This window comes from Phyllobates terribilis, unplaced genomic scaffold (assembly GCF_046119375.1).
Source record: "Phyllobates terribilis strain yellow unplaced genomic scaffold, ASM4611937v1 Scaffold_4__5_contigs__length_816908805, whole genome shotgun sequence".
Classification (NCBI taxonomy): Eukaryota; Metazoa; Chordata; class Amphibia; order Anura; family Dendrobatidae; genus Phyllobates; species Phyllobates terribilis.
In genome coordinates this window covers 291,099,923-291,125,184 of record NW_027362764.1, presented here as the reverse complement: position 1 = coordinate 291,125,184, position 25,262 = coordinate 291,099,923, and the positions used below count along the sequence as shown (strand labels likewise).

At 44.7% G+C, this 25,262-nt stretch overlaps 1 protein-coding gene across 2 annotated transcripts in view; it reads right to left on the bottom strand.

Moving 5' to 3' along the window:
• Positions 1-25,262, bottom strand: part of MLH1 (mutL homolog 1) — a 116,984-nt gene that overhangs the window by 12,781 nt on the left and 78,941 nt on the right. For both annotated transcript variants that reach the window (XM_073678298.1, XM_073678299.1), the window contains exons 14-17: positions 6,499-6,607; positions 5,514-5,577; positions 5,199-5,363; positions 246-338 (exon numbers count right to left, since the gene is read on the bottom strand). In XM_073678298.1, coding sequence (XP_073534399.1) covers positions 246-338; positions 5,199-5,363; positions 5,514-5,577; positions 6,499-6,607 — 431 coding nt within the window. The remainder of the gene's footprint in view (positions 1-245; positions 339-5,198; positions 5,364-5,513; positions 5,578-6,498; positions 6,608-25,262) is intronic.

Here is a 25,262-nt window from a genome sequence, read left to right as displayed (position 1 = left end):
GACAGCAGCATTTAACAGGCTAATAGCCGTGGACAGAGCTCTGCTCTATATGTGGCTGTTAGAGGCAGATGATTTCTTAATATCATAGGCATTATCTATTAGCAAAGACCTGGGCTCAGTTCCAGAGCCCGCATCAAAGTCACGGAGCCGGAATATGACGTAACTAAGTCATAGTGGTAAGGTGGTTAAAGAAATGACTGTAGACTTTTTTTTTAAATAACCACAAAATATAAAGACTGCATTACCTCAGTGGCGAGTCGCAAGATGAACATTGGCAAGCCTTCCAATGGTGGAATGTAGTTGTCTAACAGGAGTGGTAGCCCTGTAAGGTTGCCTCCCTATGAGCAAACAGACTTACACTTAGGCAGCACTAGAATATAAAGTGGATATATCTTTGTATACATACATAACACACACACCGTATATATGTACATGCACATACAAATATACATTACGAACACACATATACACATACGTGAGCACATATACAATGGATGTAAAAAAAAATAAAATAATAATAAAAAAAAGCCTACACACCCCTGTTAAAACGCCAGATTTTTATCATGTAAAAAAAAAAAAAAATCATACAGAAAAGAATTTCAGAACTTTTCCACCTTTAATGTCACCAGTCTGTACAAATTCAATAAATAAATTCAGTTTGAGGGGGAAAATAAAAATAATGAGGTTGCATAAATGTGATCAAAAACAGAATAAAAACTTTCCCGATACCCGTTCGGGAAAGTACTACATTATCTAATATAAAAAAACATGTGTCAAAACTTTTTATTTATTTTATTCCCTTCTTAAGGATGGATAAGGCTGTGTGCCCACGATGTGTTTTTTGAGCGTTTCCGCAGCGGCAAAAACTCTGCAGAAACGCTTAAAAAACGCATGGTAGAAGGCCTGCCATGTTCCCCAATGATAATCCGCATGCGCTGTGCACATGCTGCGGAAATTTCCGCTGCGGATTATCATTGCGGAAAAAAAAGCAGCACTACCAATTATTTTGTGGAAGTGCTGCGTTTTCGCCGCCATTGACTTGCATTAGACCGCATGGATTACGCATCGCTGTATATGTAGATGCGTAATCCAAGCGTTCTAATGTGCGGATGGTACCCAGGTCTAGAGAAGAGGAGACTCTCCTCCGGACCTGGGTACCATAGAAAACTGTAAAAAAAAAAAAAAAAAAAAAAGAATAAAATAAAAAATAAAATATATACTTACCTTCCGGCGGCCCGCGGTGCGCTCCTCCTTGCTTGGCGGCAGTTCGTGATGGAATGAAGGACCTGCGCTGACGTCAGTCATGTGATGGGTCACGCGACGCTGACGTCGGCAGGTCCTTCAGTGTACCGCTGCTGGCAGCCGGGACGGTGAAGCAAGACAGCGCGAGCCATTGGAGGGTAAGTATACATTTATTTTTTGACATTCTCTCGGTCACACTATATAAATCCATGCTGTTTGCATGGATTTATATAGTGTGACCAAGTTGACAAGCACTTTCCAAGTGATGCTAAAATCGCCTGGAAAGCGCTTGACAACCCGCATGCGGAAATGCATGTGAAGAACGCTTCATTTCCGCATGCCCCTGGCAGGAAAAATGCATGTACAATCCGCATGCGTTTTTTCTGCCATGGAGATGCAGAAACGCTCAGGAAAAATCCTGAGCATTTCTGCATCGTGTGCACATAGCCTAATACATTTAAAAAGCTTCCATTGGCTGGAGTTCAGGACCCAGTCCTTTGTCTGCCATTATTCACACAGAGGTCAGTTTTGACACATGGTAAGGTTTTTAATATTAGACAGTGTAGGACTTTCCCGAACGGGTTCACCTTGTTGCGGTGGGAAAGCTTTCATACTATTTTTGATCAAAAACAGTGTTCCTAAGAACCCTATTTTATTTAAATGCACTTGTTTTTTATTTATTTACAGCAGGGTTTATGTTCATTTTGCTTCTTGTAGGTTTTTCTGATTCGTGGCCATTGCCCAAAAGGGTATGTTTGGCACAAAGCCAACACTGCGTAACACAAAAAGAACAATGTGCCCTGAGTGAAGCATGATGTAGGTAGCATTATGCTTTGGGGCTGTTTTTTTGAACAGCTGGAACTATGGCTTTAATCATGGTGAAAGGAATAATGAATTGTTCCAAATATCAGTCAGATGCCTCCAGGCATCTGCTAAAAAGCTGAAGATGGAATGTCAATTTTCAGCACAACGATGACCCTAAGCATACCACCAAAATAACAAAAGAATGGCTTCACCAAAAGAAGAGCAAAGTATTGGAATTGTCCAGCCAGAAGCCAGACATGAATCCAATTGTAAACCTGTGGAGAGGGCGCTGTACATAACACATGGCTTCACAATCTGACAGATATGGAGAATCACAGAGAAAGTATGGGTAAAGATTGCCAATTCTAAATGTGACATGCTGTTAGACTCGTACCCAAAAAGACTAAATGCGGTCAGAAAGTCAAAAGCTACTGAGGGACAGGTTACCATACAGTGTGAAGGACCTTGAAAGGAACAGTTTAATCCTCTGGGAAATGTGAAATGATATTGTATACATGCATACTTGTTATTTACTTTACAGGGAACCGGCCTAAACCGTGAGCAGCATGCAGCCGCCACTCCCTGTACAATCACAGCCATCTAGGTTTGTCTCTGAAACACTGCGGTGTTTGAGAGAAAACACTTAATAGCCACCGGAGACCGAGCCACGCTATTGACTGTGTGCAAGTATAGGCAGAGACTTGCCAGTCATTGTCAGCAGGCGGGGAGAAGAGGCCAAGGACGCGCCTGTACGACTAGTCAATAGTGCGGCTATTAAAAGTATGTTTCTCTCTGAAACATCGCAGCGTTTCAGAGATAAACATGCATGGCTGTGATCGTACAGCCAGTGGCTGATGCATGCTGCCCACGGTTTAGACAGCATGCATCACCTGACAGGTTTCCTTTATGTAATATTATAATCTCCTCCTATTTTTTCTAGTGATTTTTTAAGATACTAAACAGTTATATCCTTATTTTTTACTGACGTTAAATGACAAATAGACATTGTTCTAAAAATTTTAAATCGTTTAATACAAATTGCAAAACAGAAAGCAGCACATTGCAGCTAAGAGCTTTTATTATCTTACAAATAAACTAACCAGTTACAAATTAACCAAGAAACATCAAATTACTCTAATCCAGGGGCGGGCAATTCATTTTCCGGAGTGGCCACATGAGAGACTGTGACTGTTGTAGAGGTCGAACCAATAGGCTGAAAATCATCCTGCCTAATTTTAACATATTATTAAATAAGCTGATATTCCAGACATACAGTATGAGCACCCACATAGCCCCCTCATATACAGTATGAGTCCTCACAACGTCCCTCCTATACAGTATGAGCCACCACACAGCCCCCTCCATACAGTAGGAGCCACACACAGCCACCCCCCTACACAGTATGAGCCCCACACAGCCACCCTCCTATACAGTATGGGCCCCACACAGCTACCCCTATACAGTATGATCCCCACACAGCCCCCTCCATACAGTAGGAGCCACACACAGCCACCCCCCTACACAGTATGAGCCCCACACAGCCACCCTCCTATACAGTATGGGCCCCACACAGCCACCCCTATACAGTATGATCCCCACACAGCCACCCTCCATACAGTAGGAGACCCCACACAGCCAACCGCTATACAGTATGATCCGCTCCATAAATAGTATGGCCCCCACATAGCCTCTAATATACCAGTATGATCTCCCACTCAGCCCCCCTATATACAGTATGAGCCCAACAGCACCCCACATACAGTATGAGCCCCACAAAGCCTCTCCCTATCCAGTATGAGCCCCCACAAAGCCTCTCCCTATACATTATGAGCCCCACACAGCCACCCCTATACAGTATGAGCTCCACACAGCCACCTCCATACAGTATGAGCCCATACATATACAATATTAGCCCCCACCAAGCCCCCTATGTACAGTATGAGCCCCACAGCCACCCCCTACACTGTATGAGCCCCACACAGCCACCCCCTATACAGTATGAGCCCCACACAGACACCCCCTATACAATATGAGCTCCACACAGCCACCCCCTATACAATATGAGCTCCACACAGCCACCTCCTATACAGTATGAGCCCCCACACAGCTCCCTCCATACAGTATGAGACCCACACAGCCACCCTCCTACACAGTATGGGCCCCACACAGCCACCCCTATACAGTATGATCCCCACACAGCCACCCTCCTACACAGTATGAGCCACACACAGCCACCCCCTATACAGTATGAGCCACACACAGCCACCCCCTATACAGTATGAGCCCCACACAGCCACCCCCTATGCAGTGAGCCCCACACAGCCACCCCCTACACAGTATGAGCCCCAACATATGCAGTAAGGCTCCCCACATAGCCCCTTATATACAGTATGATCCCCCACACAGCCCCCCATATACAGTATGATCCACCACACAGCCCCCCATATACAGTATAAGCCCCCACACAGCCCCTCCATATAGAGCATGATCCCCACATACAGTATGAGCCCCCCTACAATCCCCCCCATATACAGTATGAGCTCCCAATATACATGTAAACATCCCATACTCATGAAAACAAATACACATACTCTCCTAGCTCCTGTGGCGCTCTGCTCCGGTGCACCGACTCAAAGTACAGCAGACATGAAGTGACATCATCGCGTCGGCTTTCTCAAACGCACACGCTGACTGATGGAAAAAGAAGCCGGTGGCTCCCTCCTGCACCTATATATTCATCGCGGTCAGCAACACAAGGATGCAGATAGCGGTGACAGCGGTCAGCGCCGGACGAGAGCACGGTGCGGCCCGTGGGCCACTGTTCCAGCCCTTCAGCTGTCTTGGTCTGCGAGCCGGACTGGAATAGCCAGAGGACGGGATGTGGCCCGCATGCTGCAATTTGCACAGCTCTGCTGTAATCCATACTGAACCAGCGTCCACGACACTCTCTAACCATTTATCTATTCACATTTTGGAGACTGCTGCATTGACTAGAGTGGGGGTTATTTCTCATCCAGGCTCAGTGTTGCTGTGCTCTTGACAACAAATGTAATGGGGATCAGAGATGTCAAGAACCAGACATCTGAATATAGCACGAGAGTAGAAATTAGTCAGACACAGCGCCTCACAACACTATACAGGCTACAACTTACCTCATCGATTTCCAGGGAGAAATAATCTTTTAACATTTCAGATTTCTTCTGAAGGAATTGAACAATGTATTCAGTAAGTCCTTCTTTAGGGCCATCTTCTTCTGTCCATCCACTATCAGGACTATCTAACGCTAGCATAGCCAATTCATATATAGGGGCAGACTCCTAAACAGATTTAAAAAGGCATTACAGTAAACTGACATCCAACATGTCTTATAGAAACAGAATGGAAATGAATATGAAGAAAATAAATTATTAATATAATGAAAAGAAATATAAACATGTAACTACAAAATTGGACGAATAAATACTTACAGATAATCTCATTATGCCAAAATTCCCAAAATCATTAATAAGTATTTGATAGAAGAGTTCTTGACTACAGGAGTCAGATCAATAAGAGAAAAAAAATTGTGATTACCTATGTTTAATGTAGACAGCTAATATCGTCAAAAGGGAAAACAGATATCGTGCTACCATCACCCAGACAGAAAAAGCAGCCGAAAAAATTACACAAAAGTACACGTGCTTCTCACAAAATTAGATCAAAAAGTATATCAATATCATAAATAGAAAAAGTGAAACGCATTATATAGAGTCATTACAAACAGAGTGATCTATTCCAAGTGTTTATTTCTGCTAATGTTGATGATTATGGCTTACAGCCAATGAAAACACAAAAGTCATTATCTCAGTAAATTAGAATACTTCATAACAACAGCTTGAAAAATGATTTTAAAATCCAAAATGTTGGCCTACTGAAATGTATGTTCAGTAAATGCACTCAATACTTGGTCAGGGCTCTTTTTTGCATCAATTACTGCATCAATGCGGCGTGGCATGGAGGCGATATGGAAGCCCAGTTTGCTTTGATAGCAGCCTTCATCTCGTCTGCATTTTTGGGTCTGGTGACTCATCTTCCTCTTGACAATACCCCATAGATTCTCTATGGGGTTAAGGTCAGGCGAGTTTGCTGGCCAATCAAGCACAGTGATTCTGTTGTTTTTAAACCAGGTATTGGTACTTTTGGCAGTGTGGACAGGTGCCAAGTCCTGCTGGAGAATGAAATTTCCATCTCCAAAAAGCTTGTAAGCAGAGGGAAGCATGAAGTGCAACTAACTTCCTTCCGCATACTGAAAAAGTATGCATACTTTGCCAAGCAAACGGTGGAAGTGTGTGGAGAGTCGGTGGTAACAGCCGTCGGCCAAATGAGTGTTTGGCTAATATCCATCGAAAGTCAAAATGAACTATAAAGAAACTTTTAGAAAACACTGGCACAATTCATAATGGCAAAATATACCTTAACTTTGTGGTATTTAGAAGGTACAGTTTTGTTTGATACTGAGCGAGCGCCCACTGTGGATTTACACAGCCCACAAAGGAATGATTCTTCATCATGTCCTGGAGGCCTAGAGAAGACAACAAAGTGTAGTTAAGGATAAACAGGAAAAAAAAATATTTGGTTATTGAATATGTAAAAAAAAAACAACAAACAAGCTAAAAGAAAATATTTAACCCCTTCACCCCGAAGCCTGTTTTCACCTTCCTGACCAGGCCAATTTTTTTTTTAATTCTGACCAGTGTCTCTTTATGAGGTAATACCTCTGGAACGCTTCAATGGATCCCAGTGATTCTGAGACAGTTTTTTCGTGACATATTGTACTTCATGACAGTGGTAAAATTTCTTTGATATGACTTACGTTTATTTGTGAAAAAAATTGGAAGTTTGGTGAAAATTTAGAAAATTATGCAATTATGCCCTTAAATCCGAGAGATATGTCACACAAAAGAGTTAATAAATAACATTTCCCACATGTCTACTTTACATCAGCACAATTTTGGAAACAATTTTTTTTTGTTATGGAGCTATAAGGGTTAAAAGTTGACAATTTCTCATTAATCCAACCAAATTTACAAAACTATTTTTTTAGGGACCACATCACATTTGAAGTGACTGAGGCCTATATGACAGAAAATACCCAAAAGTGACACCATTCTAAAAACTGCACCCCTCAAGGTGCTCAAAACCACATTCAAGAAGTTTATTAACCCCTCAGGTGCTCCACAGGAATAGAATGTAGAAGGAAAAAATAAACATTTAAAACTTTTTTTCACAAATTTTTTTACTTTAAACTCCAATTTTTTTTTTAAATTTCACAAGGGTAACAGGAGAAAATGGATCCCAAAATTTGTTGTGCAACTTCTCCTGAGAACACTGATATTCAGTATGAGAGGAAAAAACACTGTTTGGGTGCAGGGCAGGGCTCGGAAGGGAATGAGCGCCATTTGACTTTTTGAATGTTACATTAAAGCATTATTAATGGACGCCATGTTGTGTTTGGAGGGACGCTGATGTGTCTAAAGAGAGGAAACCCCGCAAAAGTGACACAATTTTTTAAACGTGACCCCTCAGGGAACTTATCTAAATGTGTGGTGAGCACCTTGAACCCACAGGTGAAAATAATAATAAAAAAAATACACAACACATTTTTCCCGCAAGAATGTTTTTTTTAGCACAAAATTTTGCTTTTTCACGAGGGTAAAAAGAGAAAATGGAACCCAAAATGTGTTCCGCAATTTCGCCTGAGCACGCAGATACCCCATATGTGGTCGAAAACTACTTTTGATACACAATGCAAAGCTCAGAAAGGAAGAAGCGCCATATTGGAATTCAGATTTTGCTGGACTGGTTTGAGGGTGCCATGTCACATTGGCAGAGCCCCAGATCAGTCGAACCCCCCCATAAGTGACGCCATTTTACAAACTACACCTCTCAATGAATTCATATAGGAGTGCAGTGATTATATTGACACCACAGGAGTGTCACAGAATTTTATACCATTGGGCAGTGAAGAAAAAATAATTACATTTTTACCACGAAAATTTAGTTTAAAGCCCACATTTTACATTTTCACATTGGGAAATGGGTAAAAATGGCACTAAAATTTGTCCCACAATTTCTGCTGAATGTAGAAATACCCCATTTGTGGCTGTACTGTACTGCTTAGCCACACTGTGAGACTCGGGAGAGACTGAGTGCAGATTTTCCTAGAAGAGTTTGCGGGCTCCATATACAGAGCCCCTACGTGCTAGAAGAGTAGTATTCCCCTCAAGTGACCCATTTTGGAAATTATACCCCTCTACAAGTGTAGTGACTATTTTGACTCCCTGGGTGTTTTCCAGAAACAAGCAGCAGTGGATGTTGCTAAGTGAAGATTGCAAACTGCCATTGTAGTGCCCAGTACGTTGTAGTGACCACTAGGTTATGCTCAGCTCGTTCTTCTGGAGACATGCACCTATAAATTAGGCAGGCTCTCATCGCTACAGGAATGCCAAACATGTGGAGGCTAATTGCGGTTTAGACACACACTGGAGCTCAGAAGGGAGGGGGACATTTGGATTTGGGATCGCAGAGTTTACTGGGATTTCTTTCAGAGGACGAGGAGCCATTTCATTTTTCCAGAGCCTTTGAGCTACCAATAACGTGGAAGCTCCCTATATTTTCGTTAACAGATGACGGACTTGAGTGGGGACTTGCTTTTTTGTGGATTGATTTGAAGCTTTTGTTAGAAACATTTTAAATAACATTTTGGATCATTTTTTTCCTGCGCTCTACGCTGAGCACTTATATCGAGGTTTCCATCGAAATCTCCGAGTGATGTGATTTAGATGAAATCCCCAAGGGATCCATTCACTATAGTAATAATCTTTATATAGCACCAACATATTCCGCAGCGCTTTACAATTCAAAGGTTCATATTCAACAGTCATAAGTAGTGTTGAGCCACCCCCGTAGTGTTCAAGTTCGGTTCGGTTCGTCGAACACCCGTGTGTTCGTCGAACACCTTCGAACACCGTTAAAACCAATGGCAGGCAAACAAAAACACATAGAAAACACCTTCAACGGTGTCCAAAAGCTGACAAACTGCTCAGAAGACACAACTAACACATGGAAAAATGACAAGTACATATAGTCATGCGAAAAGAAAAGAGGTGGAGGAATAAAAGGAGGGGGAGACACAGATATAGGCATGTCATGCCCTTCTAAAATCCAAAAAGTGAGAAGCCGACACGTTCAGTCCGCTCCTGCCCGTGCCACCTCCGTGTCGCCGGGTTTGTGCCAGAGCCGCGGTGAACCCTGACGGCCAGCCCCCCTATCCCAATACTGGTGCCTGTCCGCTGGTGGGTCGAGCGAGCCCCCCTGTGGTGGAGGCAGCTCTAAGCTTTTTAATTTAAATTGTCTCTCTAATTTGAATGAATACACTTTAAATCCATTTACAAGGATCTATTGGAGGGCAAGTCTCATGCCAGCAGCCGCGTAATTCCAGCTCCAGTAGCGTCCACTAAAGCTGCTGCAGTTAAAAAGCTTTTATAAGGATCGAGCTCGGCTGTCCACCGCAAGGCATCCTACTGCCAGTCCCAGCCCCTATGCCTTGGGGTGCCTCCTGATGCTCTTCACTGAGTATCCCGTGGTCCCGAAGCATTTCCTTTGAAAAAATTAAGTGTCCAAACTACAGGTGGTGTAGCTTGCTTAACAGCCGGGATAATCCGCTGACTAGCAGACACTGCTACTAGGCACAAAGTATTTCCTGGGCTAGATGCAGTTAAAAATTTGTAATTAGATACTCTCGTTGGATGCTGAGAAAGCATTCCATAGAGTCTCCTGGCACGCCATATATGATTCTCTTAAAAAGCTTGGGGTAGGGGTCTAGGGGACCCTTTTATAGCCAAAATCACGGCCCTGTATCACAATACGTCACCTAGGCTGAAGATAAATGGAACTGTAGCACCCCGAGGGCTCGGTTGCTACAGAGGTATTGCACCTCACCCAGAGGTGTGATATCTCACTCTCAGGTAAGGATGGAGTGTGGATCAGGACCCGACACCTGCATGCATTACACCACATTGCCGTGGGGCAGGGCGACCAATATGCCTCTGAGATAGGCACGACAGTCCCTGTCCCTGGCTGGAGTGGGGGGAGAGAACACTGAGGAAGGGGAACCCTGTAGTGCAGGAGCAGGGAGGAAGCAGTTCCTGGGTGCATTGAGAAGGGAGTATAAAAGGTGGGCACCATCTTAGTTCAGTGCAGAGAAGTCTGAGCAGAAGTGGCAGGGAGCAGGGGCTCTGCATGAGCTCTGCTCCGGAGGCGGGCCTAGTAACAGAGGCCCAGGCCTGGAAGAGGGAGAAGGAAGGAAGAGGAGCGGAGAAGGATCCAGGAACGAGGAATGAAGGGATCCCAGGGGTGCGGACGGGCGAGTCGCCACCGCACGCCCGAATCCACCTGCGTGGAGGGGTCAGGCCAAAGGGGGAGACCGGTCCCCGAAACTAGTGGAGGCAGGAAACGACCCTCAGCTAGAAACCGGAGGCTGTGACATTTTATGTGGCGCAGCCCCTCGCTACACCCGCTAGGAAGGCACCACATGGGGTCAGGGAAACTGGCGCCAAGTTTACCAAGAGGAGGCCCGAGGCAGCAGGACAGAAGGATTGGTAAGAAAGGCCAGACAAAGGACACACAAAGGGGGTCCTGTGAAGCGCTCCAAAGTTATCTGGGAGTTGTCTGAGCCCCTCACCTGGTGAGCACAGTACGACGTGGGCAGCCGTTACCTGCAGACGTGGTCTGGATAATAAGAACTGTGAGTAAAGGCCCTGAACTGCATCACTGACTCCGTGTCGTTACTGCTGCTGCCCTGCACCATCACCCCCATCCTCCGCATACACTGCCCTGAGGCTATACTCCTCTACGCTCTGCTGCACCCACAATACCAGCCTCAGCGGTCTGCCCTGCAGCGGCGGTTCACTCTGACCGCAATCCACGGGTGGCGTAGTCGGACATTTAAACATCAAAACCACATAAATAGTTCCGCCACTGGTTTGACCACCCTGAGCCACGGAACCAGGTCGCCGCCACGAAGACTACAACCACCAGCATCCACCAAAAAGGGTCCGGCTCCGGGTGTCCCAAGGCCCAGGGGGTGCATCAGAACATTTTCATCACCTTTCACAATCACCAATGGGACAAGGCAGGGATGTCCTCTGTCCCCTCTCTTATACATCCTAGTGACGGAGCACCTGCTCTCATCAATTTGCCATAACCCCAATATTAGGTGGATTGAGGTGGGAGGCACAGATTACAAGTGCTCTCTATTTGCTGATGATGTCCTAGTATATATCACTCAATCACATATATCCATCCATGCTGTTATGGCTGAAATAGATCACTTTGTTACATGGTCAAATTTTAAAATCAATGCAGCGAAGTCTGAGGCCCTCGATGTCTCCCTCCCCAAATCCATATAGGATTCCATCCAGTCCAACTTTTCCTTTGCCTGGCCCTCACAGGGTATCAAATACTTAGGAATTCCTATTCATAGAGACCTCTCCCATCTATGTTATCTTAATTTTGGGCCCTTTATTGAACAACTCCATACAGACCACGGTTGGCAAGTTAGAACTGAAAGATTCACTACGTGAACCACTGGTGTTTTGTGGAAAAGCACATGTACACTGTGTTCCAAATTATTATGCAGAAAGTGTTTAGGAGTGATAAGGGAAGAATTTGTTTGTTTGTCAGTTAAACTCATTGATGGTGATGTGTGTCAGGGCTCTTTATATCACTGTAAGCAATTGAAGACACCTGTGCTAATTAGTTTGGCAGGTGTGTCCAATGAAAGGCAAGACTACTTAAGAAGGCTGTCTCACATTATTAAGCAGCCTACATTTTCTGCCAAAATGGGAAAGAAAAAGGATGTGTCGGCTGCTGAGAAGCAACAAATTGTGGAGTGTTTAGGTCAAGGCATGACTACAATCAACATTATGCGATGATCAGGATGAAGTGTCTTGGCAATCAAGAAGTATGTAGCTGATTCACAGTACACACGTGTGCATGCTGATAAGGGCTAATTGAGGACTCTTTCCTACAGGCAATTACGTCAGGTTAAAAGAGCAGCGGCAAAAAAGCCTTGTCATAGCAGCAGACAAGTTTTTGAAGCTGCTGGTGCCTCCAACGTCCCCCGAACAACAAGATGCAGGGTCCTTCAGAGGTTTGCAGCTGTGCATACGCTATCCTGTCGATCTCCTCTATCCACTTCACACAAGCAGAAACGGCTCCAGTGGGCTAAACATTACATGAAGACTGATTTCAAAACTGTTTTGTTCACGGATGAGTGCCGTGCAGCGCTCGATGGTCCAGATGGATGGAGTGGAGGATGGCTGGTTGATGGACACCCCACGCAAACACGGCTACAGCGCCAACAAGGAGGAGGTGGAGTAATGTTTTGGGCTGGAATCATGGGGAGAGAGATTGTCGGCCCCTTTAGGATCCCTGAAGGCGCTAAAGATGAACTCCATAATGTATGTGGATTTTCTCAAACAGCACTTCCTGCCATGGTTCAAGAAGAAGAACCGTGTATTTCACAGCAAGATCATTTTTTTGCATGATAATGCACCATCTCATGCTGCACATAAAACATCTGCATCTCTGGCTGATATGGGCATAAAAGGGGACAAACTTATGGTGTGACCCCCATGCTCCCCTGACCTCTACCCCATTCAGAACCTCTGGAGCATCATTAAAAGGAGTGTCTATGATGGCGGGAGGCAGTTCACATCTAAGCAACAGCTCTGGGAGGGTATTCTGTCCTCATGTAAAACAATTGAAGCAGAAACCATCCAAAACCTGACAAATTCAATGGACGAGAGAGTTCAGAAGCTCCTTTCGAACAAGGGGTCCTATGTGAAAATGTAACATCACCTAGAATCAAGTTTTGAGTTGAAAACTGTTTGATTTCAGTTTCTAATAACCTGCTAATGCTTATAATTTCAAAAATGACCATTTTTTTGGTCTTTATTAAAATGAAAAGGTTGATCGAAAAGTTTGGGGGATCTAAGAGTGTGGCAACCCAGTAGTCATGATTACTTCGAATTCTGACAATATGAGGGTCATGTTGCAGGTAGTGCAGCAAGAAGGCACTTATGTGTCTTGCGCATCTCGGAGCCCCAAAATTATTTTCTGGGCTAGATGCAGCTAAAAATTATTATTAATTTTAAATCTGGTGGAGCTTAGTATAGATATCCTAATAGGATCAGTGCTGCACACTGCTACAAAGCCCAAATTATTTTCTAGCCAAGATACAGATAAACATGATTAGTAATTTTAAATCTGGTGGAGCTTATTATAGATGGCCTAATAGAATCAGTGCTGCACACTGCTACAAAGCCCAAATTATTTTCCAGCCAAGATACAGATAAACATGATTAGTAATTTGAAAGCTTAAAACGGTTGGTAGGGTGATTTTAACCAATCATCAAGCTTTTACTCTCCCCAGGATGACACAGGGGTAGAAAAGTCGTTTCGGATCCATGATTTGTTCATCTTTATGAACGTGAGTCTGTCTACATTATCAGTGGAGAGCCGCGTGCGCTTATCTGTCAGCACACCACCAGCAGCGCTGAACACACGTTCAGACAGAACGCTGGCTGCGGGGCATGACCAGATCTCCAAGGCGTAAGTGGCTAGCTCCGGCCATTTATCCAGATTGGAAGCCCAAAAAGAGTAAGGGTCCAGTGACACAGTCATGGCTTCAATGTTTACTTGGAGATACTCCTGTACCATCGTCTCTAGGCGTTGACTATGTGTCAGACTTCTTGTCTCCTGTGGCCTTGCAAAGGATGGGCTAAAAAAGTGGTGAAATGATTCCGCAAAATTGATGTTACCAGCAGATACTGTGGTTCTGTTACGGTTTGAGTGCTGAACACTTGACGGTCCCACGGTTGGCAAGTTGGAACTGTGAGATTCACTACGTGCACCACTGGTATTTTGTGGAAAAGCACATGTAAGATTCTGCAACAGTCTCTGCTGATACTCCTGCATGCGTGCATCCCTTTCTATGGCAGGGATAATTTTGGCAAATTTACTTTTGTACCGGGGATCTAACAGTGTGGCAACCCAGTAGTCAGGATTATTTCTAATTCTCACAATTCGAGGGTCATGTTGCAGGTAGTGCAGCAAGAAGGCACTCATGTGTGTTGCGCATCCAGGAGCACCAAGTCCCTGTTGTGTTGGTGGCGAGGTAACAATCATGCTTCCTTCCTCTGTCCTCTCCCCCCAACCTCGCACAACAGAAATGTGATCAAGGTCTCCCTCATCTGATGAGTCTTCCATCAGTTCGTCCTCCACTTCTTCCTGGGCTCCTGCACCTTCCTCACTAGTTTGGCTGCTACCATGCGCCCTGGTAAAACCATCTCCCCCACCCTCACATGCCTGCCGCCTTGGTGCTGCCGACCGTCTGGACCTTGCAGATGTTAGCCCTTCCGCATACAACTCCTCCTCCTCTACTTCCTCCACCTCCTCTTGTGCCACCACCTGACTCCGAATTCTGTTTAACATGTGCTTCAGCATGTAAATCACCGGAATAGTCATGCTGATAATGGCATCGTCAGCACTAAACAACTTCGTCGCCATTTCAAAACTGTGCAGAAGGGTGCATAGGTCCCTGATCTGAGACCACTCCTCCAGCGTGATTTGCCCCACCTCTGGATCTCGTTGGCCCAGGCTATACGTCAGAACGTATTGCACCAGGGCTTGTCGGTGCAGCCACAGTCGCTGCAACATGTGCAGAGTTGAATTCCACCGGGTAGGCACATCGCATTTTAGCCGGTGAAGTGGCAGGCCCAACGACTTCTGTAGAGATGTAAGTCGTTGAGCTGCGGGATGCGAACGGCGGAAGTGAGCACACAGCCACCGTGCCCTCTGCAGAAGGCCATCTAGTCTGGGATAGTGGGCTAAAAATTGCTGGACAACCAGGTTCAACACGTGAGCCATACAAGGCACGTGTGTGACATTGCCCCGGCGAAGGGCCGCACCCAGGTTTGCAGCATTGTCGCACACGGCCTTCCCTGGTTTCAGGTCCAGTGGAGACAACCATTCATGAAATTGGTTCTCCAGAGCTGACCACAACTCCTCAGCTGTGTGACTCACATTTCCCAGACATTTCAAAGTAAAAACCGCCTGATGACGTTGAGCCCTACTGCCAGCATAGTAAGGAGGTGTGCAGGATCCCTTCTGCGCAGTTAGAAAGCTTGTGGCATGACCAGACAGGCTTTGGGTGCAGGTGGAAGACTGAGAGGAGGTTGAGGAGGCAGAAGCAGTGGAGGAACTTTAACATAAAGAGGATTGACGCACAACTCGTGGGGACGGCAAGACTTGGACAGCAGCCACTTGTCCTGCTGTCACCATAGTTACCCAGTGCCCAGTCAGCGACATGTAACGCCCCTGTCCATGCCTACTCGTCCAAGTGTCTGTGGTGAAATGCACCCTGTCACACACAGAGTTTCTCAAAGAAGCGGTGATGTTGTGTGCGACATGCTGGTGGAGCGCAGGCACACCTTTCTTTGAGAAGTAGTGCCGACTGGGCATCTGGTACTGGGGCACTGCGACGGACATAAGGTCTCGAAAATCCTCTGTGTCCACCAGGCGGAAAGGCAGCATTTCTGTAGCCAAGAGCTTGCAGATGGTGAAATTCAACCTCTTAGCTTTCTCATGGCTAGGAGGAAATGGTCTTTTACTTGTCCACATCTGAGGGACCGAGGGCTGGCTATTGTGCTTAGACGGGGTTGATAAGGGTGTCCCCGGCAAACTGCCGGTCTGTGAGGAAGATGCAGGCGGACATGTTAGGTTGCCTTGATCCAAAGGTGGTGCTATCGATGTCGGACAGCGCTCAACACCAGCTGGTGTTACCACCTCCAAAGAAAATGATGACCTGCCAATCACCCTGGCTGTTGCGGGTAAAGAGGTGGCAGGTCTGCGCCCCAAAACAGGTGTGACTGCTGTCCCCCAAGTCACAGAGGATGAAGAGGCCGCGGATGCACAAGATATGGCAGACGGTGGTTGGCCCGGCCGGCTAGGCCGCATTTTAGCACACTGAGCTTCCCACTGCAACTTATGCTTCATGTCCATGTGCCGGTTCATGCATGAAGTACTCAAACTATGTATTTTTTGGCCTCTACTTAGCTTTTGCTGACAAATGTTACAGATAACACGAGTTGGGTCATCTTTATCGATCTGAAAAAATGCCCAGGCTATGCAAGGCTTAGCACCCATGCGACCTGAAGAGCCACCACGACTTGTGGTGAGAGGCAGAGTTGTGTTTGAGGATGCAGTTGTTGACGTGCTTCCAGTACTACGTCTCTGTCCAGGAAGGCGCAACCTGACCTCGTCGTCACTAGCATCTTCCTCCACCTCCTCTGCTGACCTCATCTCTTGGCTGACTGTGGGTTGACAGTAAGTGGGATCTCCAACCTCATCATCATCACCCTGTGCGTTATCACACCCGTCATCCTCAGAGCCAACCTGTTCCTGCCCTGACAAAAAACTAAAGTTGTCGCTCCAATCAGGTATTTGAGTCTCATCATCGTCTTCCTCATTGTCTCCACCAACAGGAGTTACAGTTTGGGAATGAGGGTCTACATTATGGTCAGAACCTTCTGCGTCTGGTCCTGGATCCGACTCCTAAAGATTCTGGGCATCAGAGCAGATCATTTCCTCGTCTGGATTCACAGAAGCGCTGGAGTCGACCTCTGATTCCCAGGCTATAGTATGAGTAAACAGCTCTGCAGACTGAACCATCTGTTCTACCTCATACTCAGACGGGCAGCTGGAGATTTGGGAGCTGTGAGGAAGCAAGTGCGATTGGGGTGACACCTTTGAGGACTGGAGTATTTGTGATGTTGAAGTTGATGTGGAGGAGAGCCCACTTAAAGGAGCACTTGATATCCGTTGAAGCACCTGCTGTTTTTGTGCCTCATCTGGAATTTGTAGCGAGCCGTAAGAAAGGGATCTTATCACATTGTCCGCTAAAAGAAGTAGACATTTTAGTTTGGCTGGAAGATGGTCTTTCTTCTGCAGATGTTACTGTTGCTTTAACACCTACCCCACAGACACAACCTTTTTTCCCCTTCCCAACACGCCTATTCCCCTTTCCACCAGCAGCAGGCCTTTTTCCACTCATTTTGGTGGTTAACTAATTCACAACTCTGGAGTTGTTTGCAAAAAAAAACAATGGATGGGAACCGAGCAGAGCTGAGTGGCCAAACTGTGGTGTTAGGCCAAAACTATTGGCTGGGTTAGATGCAGAAAAAAATTATATTCAATTTGCAACCTGATGGAGGTCAGTATAGATGGACTAATAGAACAAGTCCCACACACAGCTAGAAGCCCAAATATTTTTTCAGAGGTAGATGCAGAAAAAATATATATTCAGTTTGCAACCTGATGGAGGTCAGTATAGGTGGACTAATAGAACAAGTCCCACACACTGCTAGAAGGCCAAATATTTTTTCAGAGCTAGATGCAGAAAAAAATTATATTCAGTTTGCAACCTGATGGAGGTCAGTATAGATGGACTAATAGAACAAGTCCCACACACAGCTAGCAGCCCAAATATTTTTTCAGAGCTAGATGCAGATAAAAATTATTTTGAATTTACAACCTGATGGAGGTCAGTATAGATGGACTAATAGAGAAAGTCCCACACACTGCTAGAAGGCCAAATATTTTTTCAGAGCTAGATGCAGAAAAAAATTATATTCAGTTTGCAACCTGATGGAGGTCTGTATAGATGGATTAATAGAACAAGTCCCACACACAGCTAGAAGCCCAATATTTTTTCAGAGGTAGATGCAGAAAAAAAATTATTTTTAATTTGCAACCTGATGGAGGTCAGTATAGATGGACTAATAGAGAAAGTCCCACACACTGCTAGAAGGCCAAATATTTTTTCAGAGCTAGATGCAGAAAAAAATTATATTCAGTTTGCAACCTGATGGAGGTCAGTATAGATGGACTAATAGAATGATGCTATGCCCAAAAGATTTTACTTCACTAGGTGCAGTAAAAAAATTGGTATTCTATACACAGGTGGTATATCTTGCAACACAGATAGGCTACTCCACTGACTAACACACTCTGCAATAGGCCAAAAAGGATTAGCTTTGCTAGATTCAGCCAAATGCTGTGAAAAAAACTTGCACAGCACTGGCACAGACCTGCCTGGCAAAAACTGATAGGAACTGATGTAACCTAGTCCTGAAAAGGACTGCAATTACAATTAGTCTTTACTCCCACAATCTATCTATTTAAGAGCACAGACCTGCCTGATAAAAGTCGTAGGAAATGCTGTAACCTAGTCCTTAAAAGGACTGCAATCACAACTATTCCCTACTCCCAAGCTATCTGTAGATTTGTGCGAAAATTGGCTTGAAATTAACAAGGTATAGTGCACACAGCAACAGCGGTGTCGTCTAACACGCAGCTGCAGCAGTGAGAAAATGGTGGCGATGGGGAAAATGGCTTGGTCTTATAGGGCAAGGACATGTGACATACACTGCCAATGACACATGCCCTTGCTTGTGTGAAAAACAGCAGTTCGCTCCGTGTGTGCGCTGCTGATAGACTGCACCTCCCCACTGCAAATGCGTGAAAGAGAAAAAAAAATGGAGATCTTCATTGTTCCTGCAGAGATCCATCCCCTGCCCCTCCCCCCACCCCGCTGTACACTCAAACTGCGTATTAACATTAATTTTCATCATTACTGAGAAAAAATCCAGTTATGATTTTGGTGCACAAACAGTTATCGAACATAACCTCGAACAGCCGAATTTTTCTCAAATCGTTCGTGTTCGCCGAACGGCTCGAACACCGCCCAAAACAGCTCGAATTTGAGATTGGCGAATAGTTCGAGTAGAACAACGCTCATCTCTAGTCATAAGTAACATAGCTAAAGATAATACAATAATTAAAGCAAAAATAATGACGACCCTGCTCGTAAGAGCTTACGATCTACAATGAGGTGGGGGTGACACAAAGTAGAGAGGCTTATTTACAATGATGGTCCAGCCATCTTGAGGGGATGAGGGATAGATAAAGGCTGCATGAGCTCATCACAAGCCAGTATCTGTAGAGCTTTTGGGTTCGGTGGAGACTTATGTTTGGAGAAATAAGGGATGGGCTATAAGAATATAAAAGGACTTTGATTAGGGAACGTGATAGGCCGCCCTAAACAGGTGTGTTTTTAGGGAGCGCCTAAAACTGTGTAAGTTGTGGTTCGTCCTAATTTCTTGGGGTAGAGCATTCCAAAGAATAGGTGCAGCTCGGGAGAAGCCTTGAAGCTGGGAGTGGGAGGTACGGATTAGTGTGAATGTTAGTCTAAAGTCGCTTGCGGAGCGTAGAGAACGGGTAGGCCGATAAAAAGAAATGAGGGAAGAGATGAAGGGGGGGTGCCAAACTGTGGAGAGTTTTGTGGGTGAAAATAAGCAAATTAAATTGGATCCTATAATTCATGGGCAGCCAGTGCAATGACTGGCACAGAGCAGCGGAGTCTGAGTAACGGTTAGCCAAACAGATGACCCTGGCTGCAGCATTAAGGATTCGACTGGAGAGGGGAAAGTAGAGTGAGATGGAGTCAAATTAATAGAGAGTTACAGTAGTCAAGGCGGGAGTGGATCAGGGCAACAGTGAGGGTTTTTGTTGTTTCCAAGGTGAGAAAGGGGCGGATTCTAGAGATGTTCTTCAGGTGCAAGCGACAAGAGCGGGCAAGAGATTGTATATGGAAGGTGAAGGAAAGATTGGGGTCAAACAACGCCCAGACAACCGCATTATTGTGGTGCCACACATGGAGAGAGAGATGTCAGATTTAAGGGGGTGAGTAGACGGTGGAAGCAGAAGTAGTTCAGATTTGGAAAGGTTGAGTTTCAGATTGAGAGCGGACATGATGCTAGAAACTGCTGCCAGACAGTCACTGGTGTTCTGTAGTACAGTGGGGGTAAGGTCAGGGGATGAGGTGTATAGTTGTGTGTCATCAGCATAAAGATGGTACTGAAAACCAAATTTGCTGATGGTCTGTCCAATTGGGGCTGTGTAGAGAGAGAAGAGAAGAGGGCCAAGCACTGAACCCTGAGGAACCCCAATAGTGAGAGAGAAGGGGGGGGGGGGGGAGTGGAGCCAGCGAACGATACACTGAAAGAGCGGTCAGATAGGTAGGAGGAGAACCAAGAGAGAGCAGTGTCCTTTATGCCGATTGAGTGGAGCATAGAGAGTAGAAGGTGGTGGTGGTCAACGGTGTCAAAAGCAGCAGAGAGGTCAAGAAGAATAAGCAGAGAATAGTCACCATTACGTTTTGCTGTCAGAAGGTCATTGGTTACTTTGATGACTGCAGTTTCTGTAGAATGTAGGGGGCGGAAGCCGGACTGTGATGGGTCTAGAAGAGAGTGAGTGGAGAGGTAACTGGTAAGGCGGGAGTGGACCAGGCGCTCCAAGAGTTTAGAGATGAAGGGAAGATTGGAGACTGGTCTGTAGTTTTTTGTGCAGGAAGTGTCAAGGAAGGTTTTTTTTAATAATGGAGTAATGATGGAGTGTTTGAAAGAGGAGGGGAAGGTACCAGAAGAGAGGGAGAGGTTGAAGATTTAAGTTAGGCGAGTAGGGACAACTGAAGAAAGACTGCAGTAGATGTGAGGAGATGGGGTCAGTGGTGCATGTAGTGGGATGAGAAGAAGAGAGCAACCTGGAGACGACTTCTTCTGTGACTGGGTCAAATGTGGAGTGATCCAGAGGGGATGTAGGGAGGGATGGGAGTTATGGCACTGGGTGGCGGGGAGCTGATTTCCTGACGGATGGTGTCTATTTTCTCTGTGAAGTAGGCGGCCAAGTCCTCAGCACAAATGTCCGTGATGGGGGCATGGGCTTTAGGATTGAGGAGGGAGTGAAAGGTGTCGAAGTGTTTTTTGGGGTTGTTGGATAGTGAGGAGATCAGGGTGGTGAAGTAGGTCTGTTTGGCAAGGTGAAGGGTAGAGTTATATGTTTTTAACATAAATTTATAGTGTATAAAGTTTTCTAGTGTGTGAGTATTCCTCCAAAGGCATTCGGCACTTCTAGAGCATCGCTGGAGAAATCGGGTTTGCGGTGTGAGCCAGGGCTGTTTTACTCTGTGTTTAGAGGTTCTGAGGGGGGATATTTGGTCCAGCATGCTTCTGAGAGTGTCATTGTAGTGGTTTACAGGCAGATCAGTACAGGACAGAGAGGAGATTGGAGACAGTGATGAGTGAAGGGAGTCTAAGTGTATGAGGGTTAATGGCTTCTAGATTTCTGAATGTGTGATAGGTAGGCGTGTGCTGGGGCGGGCGAGAATTTGTGAGCGTGAAGGAGAGAATGTTATGATCAGAGAGGGGAAGAGGGGAGTAATATAGGTGGGGGATTGAACAAAGCCGGACAAAGACCAGATCAAGGGTGTCTTTCTGTGTCTCAGAGGTTGAAAGCTGTGAGAGGCCAAGAGAATTGGTTAAAGATAGAAGCTGGGATGCGGATGAGGAGGTGGTGCTGGTTATGGGGATGTTGAAGTCTCCCAGGATAAGGGTCACTATAATGAGGCAGCAGAGTTACTCTGGACTCCATCTGGCTTCTGTTCAGCGGTGTCCTTTTCAGATGTGCACAAAACTTTGGCCGACGGCGCTTTTATGCACGCCTAATAGAAAGACGGACACCTCCAGATCCACAGTATCTCCATCTGCCTCGTTATAGGGAATCTTCTGCCTGGGGTTGTGTCTGAATCACGTATTTCACAGATTTATACGGAAACCCCGGTGTAAGCGCATAGCGCAAGATAAATGTGGGCCTCTTTGGGAGGCAGAAAAAAAACAATCAACAGCAGGTGAAGAATTGGTTTTTATTTTTTACGCCGTTACTCATGCGGTACAAGTGATTAGACGACTTTATTCTTCGAGTCGGTGCGATCACAGCGATATCAGATTTATATCGGGATTTTATGATTGGCTGCTGTTCTTACAATAAAAAGCGTCTTTTATTGTGTGACAAGTTATTGCATCGCCATATTTTGAGAGCTATAATTTTTCCATATTTCTGCCAACAGTCATGTGATGGCTTGTTTTTTTGCGGGAAGAGTTGACATTTTTATTGGTACCATTTTCGGGCAAATTTAATTTTTTGATCGCTTTCTATTCTGTTTTTTGGGAGGCAGAATGAACAAAAACCAGCAATTCACAAATTGTTTTTTTGGGATTTTTTTTATGCCGTTCAGCGTGTGGCAAAATTGATAAAGCAGCTTTATTCTTCGGGTCAGTACGATTACAGTGATACCACATTAATATATATATATTTTTTTGTTTTGACACTTTTACACAATAAAAACTATTTTTATAGAAAAAAATTATTTTGCCATTTGCTTATTCTGAGAGCTGTAACTTTTTTATTTTTCCGCTAATGGAACTGTATGGCTTGTTTTGTGGAGACAAGACGTCGTTTTCATTGGTACCATATTTATTTATAGGCATTGTTTTGATCGCGTTTTATTCCAGTTTTTATTCGGCGGTATCATGATAAAGCATCGTTTTTTTGCCTTGTTTTTCATTCATTTTTTTACAGTGTTCACTAAAGGGCTTAACTAGTGGGACAGTTTTATAGGTCGGGTCGTTACGGACGCGCTGATACCAAATGTGTATTTTTTTGTTTTTTTACACAGATAAATGTATTTATTGCATTAATATTTTTTCTTTTTTTGTTCTTTATTTTGTGATTTTTTTTTTTTTTAAAATATTTTTACAATTTTTTATTAACTTTTTTTTCTACTGTTTCACATTGTCCCACTATGGAACATCAATTTTCTCTGCCCTGATCGCTGATCTAATACTCTGCAGTGCTTCTGCACTGCAGAGCATCAGATCTGCATCTGACAGGCAGAAAGGAGGCACCTCAGCTCCTGCTCTCTAAGCAGGCACTGAGTGGCCACCTTCCTGCAGGACCCCGCGGTCATCTTGGGACCAGGGGTCACCATGGAGACCATCAACACAACGCGATTGCATCACATTGTGTTGAAGGAATCACAGAGGGAGTTCACTTCCTCTGTGATGTCGCTGTCACTATTGACAGTGGCATCAGAGGGGTTAAACACCCAAGACCGGTGCTAGCACCGATTGTGGGTGTTGCTGCGTGGCGTCAGCTCTCACGTAGAGCTGACACCCACATGTGATCGTGGCAGCGCTCAGCGTGAGCCCGTGCGATCACTGCTCCATACATATACTGCTCTTTACGGGAAAAACAAATATATTTTAGAAAACGCTAAAACTGAAAAAAAAACAATTACAAATCCTTATATGTAGCGCCCCCTGTGAAGTGTTCCACGTTAAAGCTCAGTTGTTTGCTCTGCAGATTACTTGCTTCATTGCAGATATGGCAAAGCTGAATCCCAGCATCATCTCATTCATCAATTACAATTTTTCAGTACTCTTCTCGACAGCCAGCTTGAACCAATGCAGATTAACCTGTCCTCATAGAAATGTATATATCATCTCCTCATACAGCAACACATACCGTGTAAATACTGTTTTTAATTAGTGCTGTACCCTACCTGTCATTTAAAGGGAATCTGTCACCATGTTTTTAAACCTCATCGGAGAGCAGCATAATTTAGAGAAAGAGACCCTGCCTGATTCCACCAATTTATCACTTAGTTTACTGGCTACAGCACTTGTGACACAATCAGTTCTTTGGTGCAGCATGTAGCAGAGATCAGAAAACCAACCCCGCCCACACCAGGCGCTTAATCTATACTGTCTATGGACAGTGAGCTGCATATCAGAGGGAGGAGCGGACTCTGACAACTTGGCATGAAGCAACTAGTCTGGGCAATGATAATGTCTGTGATAAAACTCATCATAAATAAACAGCATGCAGACTGATAAGTGACACATCGCTGAATTCACTGTTTTAAACCCTACCTCATGCTGTCCTCAGATTACGTAGCAAAAACCTGCTGACAGATTCCCTTTAAATTTGTAGGCTTTTAGCAAGGGAAATACATGACATTAGGTTAGGGCCCAATCAAAAAAAGGTACGCCATGTTAAGACTGGTAGGCTCTCATGAATTGGCCAATTTATACGCGAAGTACCTCCATTTTTATAAATATGTTATATATAGCAGTATATACAGCAATAATGCAATTCAAATTTTATATATTCATTGTTTGCATACATCTTAACACTTAGTGTGCTGCTGTATTCTATGGTTTGTATCCTGTAAAGCTCTTCACGTTACATATTTTTATCAGTAAATTCAATAGTGTCCTCCAACAGAGCTCTACATGGAAATAAGCAGCTAATAACTCACTTTATAATTTTAGGATTATGAGCTTGAAGTAAATCATGGAAGATATACTTAAACATTTCCAAAGTTACCTTCATTTAAAAAAAAAAAAATGCATTCCTTTTTACACCTCTAGTCCAGGCACTATCACATGCCTCCTGCTTGTAAAACAGAACAACAATCGCTTTTGGAGCTGACAGTGACCATTATTGGTTATTACAGTTTTCCCAGAAATGTTCTATAAAAACTAAGATGTGGGTAAATAACCTGTTGAAAACCTGACACAGGTTTATTTGGACATGCCATCATTGACACTATGTAAATGGTCATGTGATCCTAACTTTAATCATGTCGTCATAGGATGCAACATAACTAGTTACCTTTGGGCCAATGCCCTGGCATGTTTTTTTTTCTTAACGGGGATATCCATGACTTTATGTAAATGCAAAAAATGTACCTAAGCACTAACAGGCAGGTAACTGCTACTTAAGTACCTGCATGTTGTGCATGGCGTTCTTCCCTGGCACGAAAGCGGTCACAGGCCGCTTCAATCGGGGATGCCTCTGTTGACGCGACAGGGCGGGACTTCTGACGTCATTCTGATTGAGTCGGCTCCCCCAATTAGGCAGCAGGGATCCGGCAGTCAATCACAATGGTCTCGGAAGTCCTGCTCCATCGACAGAGCGGAGCGGAAAAGAAGCCTCCGTTCTGTAGACATGATGTCAGCAGAATCCCTGGCTGGATCTGTCTGTGACCGTTCTGTGTCGGGGAAGAACGGTACTGGGCACAACAGGCAGGTAAGTTGCAATTACCTGCCTGTTAGTGCTTAGCTACATTTTTTATAAAGACCTCGTCCATATCTTTAGAACTGAATGGCAGATTTAAAAAATAAACATAAACCTCTCATTCTTAAGGGAAA